The sequence below is a fragment of the Parasteatoda tepidariorum genome, chromosome 4 (assembly GCF_982258835.1).
Source record: "Parasteatoda tepidariorum strain Cologne lab strain chromosome 4, Ptep-v5.0, whole genome shotgun sequence".
Taxonomy (NCBI): Eukaryota; Metazoa; Arthropoda; class Arachnida; order Araneae; family Theridiidae; genus Parasteatoda; species Parasteatoda tepidariorum.
In genome coordinates, this window is record NC_141758.1 from 97,927,185 (window position 1) to 97,936,141 (window position 8,957).

The following is an 8,957-nucleotide window of genomic DNA, read 5'->3' on the forward strand; positions in this document are numbered from 1 at the left end:
GTTTCTCTGAATTGATATGTTTCAAAAAATATTATTGCCAAAATAATCCCATTGATGTCATCGTAGTGGCGCAAAATTTATTATTGATATGAAGTGCTAAGATTAAAACTATGGAACATAACTTGACATAAGCTAAAGCAAAATCTATAACTTACAAAAAGATCCAAAAAGATGAAGTTAAACAGACATTTTATTAATTCCCTCGTATTATTCTAGCATTTGAAAGTGTTTTTTTCTTCCAACTAACTAATTTCGTAATTGCGTTTCTGCATTTATTATCTTAGGGATGCCTTTATCTTTCAAAATAAAGCTAAACCAACATAAAATTATCAAATTCTTTTTTTTATTTTCAGTGATAAAAACTCTGAAAGCTGATGTGGGACAGTGCTGATACGTTGTAAATTAACAAACCATGATCTGTAGAAATGTAATTTTCAATATAAGTATTTTGGCAGGCACCTAGGGGAATATATAGGAAATTTATTACAAATATTATTCGATTTTAATATTTAAAAACTAAAATGTTTCCATACACTAAAACTTTTTAAACTTAATTAAAGATTTTCTGCAAGTTTGTACAAAATATCAGAGGCTAAATCAGCTCGATTGTATAGCAAATCTGCCCATTCAGTTGAGCGTAAAATAGTTCTGGAATTTTTGCAGAAATATTCCTGGGCACTTTTCTGAAGCTCTTCGTCTTGGTGGGCATCAGCGAAAACAAAGGCATCACAGATGTTTTTGTCTGATAAATCTCTTCTCAAAAAATATAGGCATTCCTTCTTTAGCAGATCAATCTGGTATTTATCTGCTGCATAGTAAAGTTTAATGGCGGCATCCCACGCAAGATCGCCAATCGGTTCTAAGTGCAAAAATTGCACCAGTAAGAACAAAGTGTTACAATCTATGTCCTTTATGTCGACGATATTGCTCTGATCTTCCATCATATTTCCTTGGAACATGGCATTAAATACGGGAGACCTGGCGCAGAGAAGAGCTTTCTGCACAGCGAAATCTTTCGAAGCTGTTCGCAGAGTGACGTAACGAAACTTTTTCTCTCTGAAAAGTTTCAGTATGTCTTCTAAGTCATTAAATACATTGTCGTCTTCTGTTTGGGTACATTTAGTGCTCATTAAACTAATGGTAGGGTGCAGTGGCAACAACGGCATGTTTAATAAATCATATGGTTTCAAAGATGTGAACTTTTGTAATGATTCATGTATAATTGTACAGTTAGACATCATTCGAGATGTCATAACACATTGCTCATATCGATTTCTAGTCTCCTCATTAGACATGTGACAACTAACCGTTAACTTTCCATCTAGCAAATATCTTTTCATTGGAGTGTGCTCATGCCATTTTATCAGATAAGGAGCGCCTCTAGGTGGTGCCCGAGGACTCATTCCTTGGCAAAGACCTTTTACAACTGATATCCACTCCCTTTCCGTCATTAAAATTGACATTTCTAAATTGATGTTACTTTTACTGGCCGGTCCAACTTTATGAAGGCCTAATGCTAAAGGTTTAGACTCCCGATGATCTAATTCTAAATACCATGTTGAATCTATTAACATCGGAACATCGAATATTTGGCTTTTAATCTTACACTCTGGAACATTTTCGTCAATACAAAAATTTTTTATAATCCAGTAGCAAGTAAATCCATGTTGGAGTTCCGCCATATTTTTATAAGATGCTTCTCTTCTAACTGCAAATTGTACTGAAAAATAATTGAAACTTTATTGGTATAACATTTGCTCTGAATTCATACATTATACATATATATTTTTAAAATTATTTTGTACGATTTAAGCTATAAGCACTGCCAATTGTAATTGCTTACGTTTTCCTTTTTCCCTAAAATATAATAAAATAGAGCGAAATTCATTTGCTACTTTCCCTAGAATAAAAACTTAAGCACATAGTTTTAAAATGCAAATTTGAGCTTCGCCATGGATAGAAAATGTTTTGATTATACCGTATGAAGCTTAATAAAATATTTTTGCCTTCCAACTGCTATCTGCGCGGCTCAACAACACTCGACCATGACTGAAATGACATGGTTGAAAGCCCTTATATAGCAAGACGGAAAAGAAGAAAAACTGGTACGAAAGACATTTTATTATAGCATTTTTTCGAAGAAAAATGAAATATCTGTAACTATCAAGATTTCTTTTATTATTTTAGCATATATATTAATCTGCTTCCTTTCCGAGATAAAATAGACATTGCTGATTAGTTTAAAAAAAGAATAAGTAAACTCCTCTCTCTCTCTCTCTCTCTCTCTATATATATATATATATATATATATATATATATATATATATATATATATATATATATATATATATATATATATATATATATATATATATATATATATAAAAGAGAGAGAGAGTTCTCCCTAGGGGAATAAAATGGACAGGGTGCTTCCTCACAGAATATGACCCTTAGAGTTTTGAACGGTCACTCACTTACCACCGTTAAAATTTACCCAAAGTATATAATATTAAACAATAACTGAATTTGATCACCAACTATTTTTATATTAGAACAGTTAAACGCGTAAACTCAAAGCACAGTATTTTGTACATCAATAAGTTTGAAATTTGATATTCTTTCCCCTCCCCTCTAAGAACACATTCAGAAGAAAGAAAGAAAGTGTTTGATTCTGATAGGAATTTCTTAAATAATATTTACAATTTCTCATAAATTCTAATTTTTCCAGGAAGTAGAAAGGGTTGCTTACGGGGAGATTTCCGTATCGTGATCTGTGGCAGAATAATAGCCAAGTCTTACAAACTTCCGGGCAGTGGCCAGTGAGAAACTTTTAAAAAAAAAAACATCACAGAAAGTGCCTAACTAGCCACCTCCGGTCAAACATCTACATGTTTTTTTTTCTTTTGAATTTGCAAGTCCATTTGGTACCTTGGCGATTGAAGTTGGTGCGACAGATCACGATACCTTGGACAAGATTTAATGGAAAATCTATTGTGGTTCAAAAAATGTGTTCTAGAAGGGTTTTTTATTTATTGAATTTTTCAATAAATAAATGTTTAAGAAACGAACCTTTTGCAGTAAAAATAAAATAAAAAGTCAGTGTTTAGAAGGTTTTTGGCTTATTTTTAAAAGAATGGGCAAAAAGAACGCCTCAGTATTGATTTTCCTTCTAGGCTCGGCTGGGAGGAACGACTTTCTAGAAAACAAACTGTATTAAAACATCCAATATTCGAAGAACTATCTATCGGTTTACAATATTTAATGTAATATTATTATTTGAAACGACAAAAAGAAGACAATACTTTCGTATTTATTTCCTTATTTCTCCCAGTTAAATCGCTCACTAAAAGGCCTGTTTAGACGATCCAATTTCCTGGACAGAGATTGATTGATATTGATGAAAACTTGTTTTGCTTTGAGCTTGGATCGTGTAAACAATCATCCAAGTACTTGGTCCAACCTCTTGGACGATAGTAGAGCATGTTATACTTTCCGTCCAAGTTTTTTCTCCCTTAACCAATAAGCGTCTTAGGATTTGTGACGTCAACAAGCAGGCAGCAAATTATGTCATTGTGTTGTCTGTTTTCATATATTTTAGTTCAAATAAATTGATCTGTTGCGGTTTATTTGTGTTATTATGATTTTATTTGAATTTATTTAGTAATTTTAAACTTATATAAGCATTATTAATATAATGTTAAATATGAACAATGCGCATGCGCAAGTTTTTCTTTCAACGAATCAGCGACATTCAAGAACTTGGATAGTGTCGACGAATCATCCAATTTCTTGGACAGAGAAATCCCTCGAATTTCTCGGATTCAAGAACTTGGACCGTGTAAACAGGCCTAAAGTGTTTACATATTACGGGGAATCCCCGGCTGAAGTGTAAGTAGTAGTTGTTCGGTAGCGCTTATTTTTACCAGTAGGTGTCACTACCACAGTATGACGAGGTTAACGCCCCGACAAAAAAAAATGGTTAAAAACTGAAAACTATTTCAATTGAACATTAACGGACTAACACAAATCTAGAACTACTACACACTGACGCAAGGAACAAGGCGAAACTACAGACAGCACCATGGCGTCGCTGCTCATACTAAAAGAAAACATAAATATTAATAAGCATAATAAAGTTTCCAATGCTCCTTCTTTTTGTACAAAATTAAAATGTACTAAGTTTTAATAAGCTTTCGCAGTGTTCTTTCAATACATGAAAGTCGTTATTCCTCCCAGAAATTTACATTTATTCTATACAATAGAATCAGCCTATTAGTTTAAGTTTACTTTTCAAATAGCAAAATCGATTTTAAATTTACATTTTATCGATTTTAAATCGACATTTTGAGCTATGAAAGTCTTATAGTCACATCTGGTTAACACAGAAATGAAATGGAAAATTTAAAAAATATTTTCTTTAAAGAAAAATTATATCTTACCTGCACACCTATGAATCTCCTTTTATATTCCGAATATTAGCTTAATTTTTTAATTGACTCGATGAAGAATTTATGTTAATTTCATATTTATTTTATGATAATAAATTCAATAAATGCGTTTTTATGATCTTTTTGCTTCCTTAGAAGGTTTGAATGTGAAACTGCCTTTATCTTCCAGCAAACTAAACCTACATTCGCTTATCGGGAATTGTAAGGCAAAAGTATTTTCGATAACAAATGCTATCGATGTGATTGTTTCGAACTGATTATTATAAACGCAGAATGAGATAAGAAGACAAAATTTGACTACTATTCTTTTTTTTTTAAAAATACAGTAAAGTATTTATCGAATTCATTTATATTTATCATTTGCCCTTAAATATTGTCTGTTTTAAGTGCATGTATCTGAGTGTCGCTTAAAATCTTAAATAAAATTAATAAAATATTAAATAAAATTATTTCTAGAGTGCAAGCTCGAATGGGCTTTTTAAAGGCTCAAAAGATGAGTAACAGAAAAAAATGTTGAGGCATTAAAGTTGAGTTTGGTGGTTGTTGTTGTTGTTAATTTACGTCGCACTAGAGCTGCACAATGGGCTATTGGCGACGGTCTGGGAAACATCCCGGAGGATGATCCGAAGACTGGCCATCACAATTTTGATCCTCTGCGGTGGGGATGGCAGCCCCTCTTCGGTAGCCCGACTACCTGCGGGCGAAGTCGAGCACTTTACGGTAGCACAGTTTAACGAGGACCAATACCGCACACCCTCGGTCCCTACGCAGACTGATCCAAGTGGTCAAAGTTGAGTTTGGATTCACTTTTTCGGGTCCGAGCCAAACCCTGCCCGAACACAATAAAAACCAAGCTCGAGATTGATTGGATTTTTCTTTTTTTTTCATATATTCTGAAACCCATCTGAGTCCGAGATTTAATGTAACAGGCAGATGGTAAAACTTTAGAAGAGATAATTTAAGTAAAATACATTATGATAACTAATTTAATAGTTTTCTCCTACTTTATTATTCACACCCTGCTTCTTATTCTATTTTTCGATTCAATCACGCATAAATTAATATTTCGGGTTTTCCCTTAACTAACTGAGGGCACATAGTTCAGAATTGGATGACAATGCATGAAAATAAAGAGAAAAAAGTAAAATTAAGAAAAAATTAATATTTTCGCGATTGTCTTTTGTTGTCGATTCGATTATTTCAAATGAGTGTCACATGTCAGTTGAGAAGTTTTGTGTATAGTGAGTGAAAAAATTGAGATTTTAGAAGTGAGTATTAAAGAAAAATAAAAATAATATTTTTAAAAACCACGTTTTTGTAGTGGAGAGTAATAATTAAAAAACAAAAATTTGAAAAACTAAAAACGTGGGGAGCATGAAGTACATAACAGTACATATACACATACGTATACACATTTTCTTACTCATACACATGCACAACCACACACACATCCACATTCAGATACAATTACAGATATACATACACATATTCTCATGAGCGCACATACTGTTACTGAGGTATTCCATGCCCCCCACGTTTTTCGTTTTTCAATTTTTTTTAATTATTATTGTGCACTACAAAAACGTGGTTTTTAAAAATATTATCTTGATTTTGATTTTTTTTAATACGATATTACTTATTACAATAACTGTATCTCAAAATAAAAAAACACGCATTTAGTAAACCTTTCGTGAACAGTCCGATTCGCGTGATTTCGCCGTCGATTGTTTACTTTCAATCAACAATCCTTAGTCGAACTACCACTATTAGAAATCTGCTACTCTTATCCTATAATTACTAAACCGATAAAAAAAAAAAATTTTTAAAAACATCGCGATCACAACGAAATATAGGGGCGCTGTTGTATGCGACGAATTCCTGCGATTTCCATATGAACAGTCATTCAGTTACTCTGAAGACGTCTTTAATGTAGCGTGTGGCATTGTAATGTTTCTTCTTTATTGTGGCTTATTAAATTTAAAAAAGAAAACTGTTTGATATTCTTTTTTATGCAAGCGGAAACAAAATGGCATCTTTTTTTTTTTTTTTAGAGAGAAGAAACATCCAAAACACATCGAAAAATATTTGTAAATAAGCAGGAAAAAAATACGTATCTTCTTCTTAGAGTTAAAACCTGAGAAATCGTTCTACTAAATTTAATGATGTAACATGAAAGGTCTATTTAAACTTTACATTCCATAGCTTTGAGAATTATATTACTTCAAACATTAAAATAAGCAAAAAGTATAAGCTCATAATTTTATATCATTTGATTCTGCAAAAAAAAAAAATTCTGATAATTTTTATCAAAAAGTTTCAATAAAAATTATTATTTAGAAACTAAAAAGCTAAAATAAAATAAAGAATACTTGCGAAACAAAAAACTATTCTAAAATTTCCTCACATTAAAATAAAAAGCTTTCATGTTTTTTTTATTCATAATTGGACGTAAAAAACCGTTCTATAGAAAATTATTACCAAATAACAAAACAAATTAATTACAAATAAAAACTTTTCAAATCCGGATAACAAATAAAATCCGGAGAATTCTAAAATGATATATTCTTCATTTTAAAACTTTATTCTCAAATAATATATACATAGATTATCCCCTTATTACTTTAAGATGACATACCACATAATAAAATTTTATAATTGCAAGAGCTCGATATAAATTTCAATACGTGACTTGAAAACAGAAACTGAATTCCAGTTGAAATTTATCATTCAAAATTAAAATATACTTACCAAGAAAACGATAAAAATTTATTAATAGTCAAGACAAATGACACTATTTCAAGTTATTCGGATGATTCCTTTTACTGTTGTTTTTCGAATTATATAGATACAGAAATATACACTATTCTATAAAGAAGAAGAATATTCTATAACTATTACAGTTCCTTCCATTCTGAAATCACATTTATTTATTGGAATGAAGTAAGAAATGTTGACTTCACTTCAGTTATGTAATCAATTAAAAACAAAAAAAAATTTAATTTACCGTAATACACACATCTCTAAAGCAAGCGATCATGAAATCGGAAGTTACGTTGTTGATAATAGGAAAGATAAAAACTACCGAGAAATTCTTCAAATGTTGAGCTCTTTCTGTTTCAGAAAGATTGACCGATGTTTTGGGTCGTTCTTCTAGTTCTTCTGTCTTTTCCTTATGGACATTTTGCTTCTTATTTGCTGCTAAGAAAATGGCGTCAGACTTTGCCCATGATAATGATGGAACTAAATGCCTGATATTTTTAGGCTTCCGCTAGAGAGGGCGTACTCAAGCGTTGCAATCGCGAATTGTTGTCGACACTATATTTCGCACAAAATAATGGTAGCACTTCCTATGCCCGTTCATAAAAGAGATAAAATTATGTAAATAAACCTTAAAAATACAACTTTTTAGTTTTCTTTTTCCATCAATGGGAGCTACATGCTGATATTTTCTCTGAACAAATTCGGCACTGTATATTTTTTCAACTTTTGTTTTCAAAATAACTTAAAAAATCAAGTGATTTGTTTTTCCTGTTGATGAATATTTTGCACTATTCTTCAATATACTCTTCATTAGGATGAAAAATAAAAAACTAAGTGATGAGAAAGGTAATATTTCAGGTTGAAAACGTTAGTACAAACAACTTTCTAGTTCTCATTTCTTTATTAGTAGAGTACCGAATGACAATAAAAAAGATAGGGCATTGTTTTTGGGAAAAACATAAGTGAATGAAAAAGGTTTAGTCTTAAAATTCAACTTCTTCGGAATCGGGTCAAAATACAAATAATAGAAACTAATGAACTCAAATTTTTTAACTAGGTCTGTGTCTTTTGAACTATTATCTTTAAATAATGCAGTTATTCAAGAAAAAAATTGATGATGGTTATATAGATAGATATAATGAATTAATATTTAAAAAACGTTTCATTTTTTCTAGAAACTTTTAAAAAGCTATTATATTCCAATCAACAAACTGAACCATTACTTTGGGGTATTACCATTTGTTAAAAAATTTTGTTTTGTAAAAATGCAAAATAATATTTTTAGAAAACCCTTAATCCTTTTGAGCTTTCTTTTAAAAATTACTAAAACTACTAAGACTACAGTACTAAACTAATTAAACTATTACTAAAACTATAGTATAAAATAACCACTTTATTTATATATATATATATATATATATATATATATATATATATATATATATATATATATATATATATATGGGTGATTCTCTCGAAACATGACACTTCGGACCAACAAATTTCTTCAAATTTAAAGTCTTCAAAATAATCTAAATTTTTTTTGTATACTTCTTTAGCTACACTTATTAATATCTTATAGACAGCAGTGTACTATGGCACTTTATGCAGTGGCACTATATGAAGCAGATATTGTGCCTCTGGCTATGAGATTTAGGATTGGTTCCTTTAAATATTTTAATAAACTAATGAGCCTTGGTGATTCTAACAGAACAGCTGCATACATCTTGAATTGGAGAGGTAGTCAGC

General features: G+C 30.8%; 1 protein-coding gene across 1 annotated transcript; it reads right to left on the bottom strand.

Moving 5' to 3' along the window:
• Positions 1–323: 323 nt before the first annotated feature.
• On the bottom strand, positions 324–4,639 carry LOC107454185 (TD and POZ domain-containing protein 3). Its single transcript, XM_016071285.5, has 2 exons — positions 4,440–4,639; positions 324–1,720 (listed from the first exon to the last, which is right to left on the bottom strand). Exon 2 carries the CDS (start codon positions 1,680–1,682, stop codon positions 555–557), a length of 1,128 nt encoding a protein of 375 aa, XP_015926771.1. The 5' UTR covers positions 1,683–1,720; positions 4,440–4,639; the 3' UTR covers positions 324–554.
• Between the last annotated feature and the right edge of the window lie 4,318 nt (positions 4,640–8,957).

Coding starts and splice junctions, on each gene's coding strand:
- LOC107454185 (XM_016071285.5), bottom strand. CDS start 1,682: ATGGCGGAACTCCAACATGGATTTACTTGCTACTGGATTATAAAAAAT.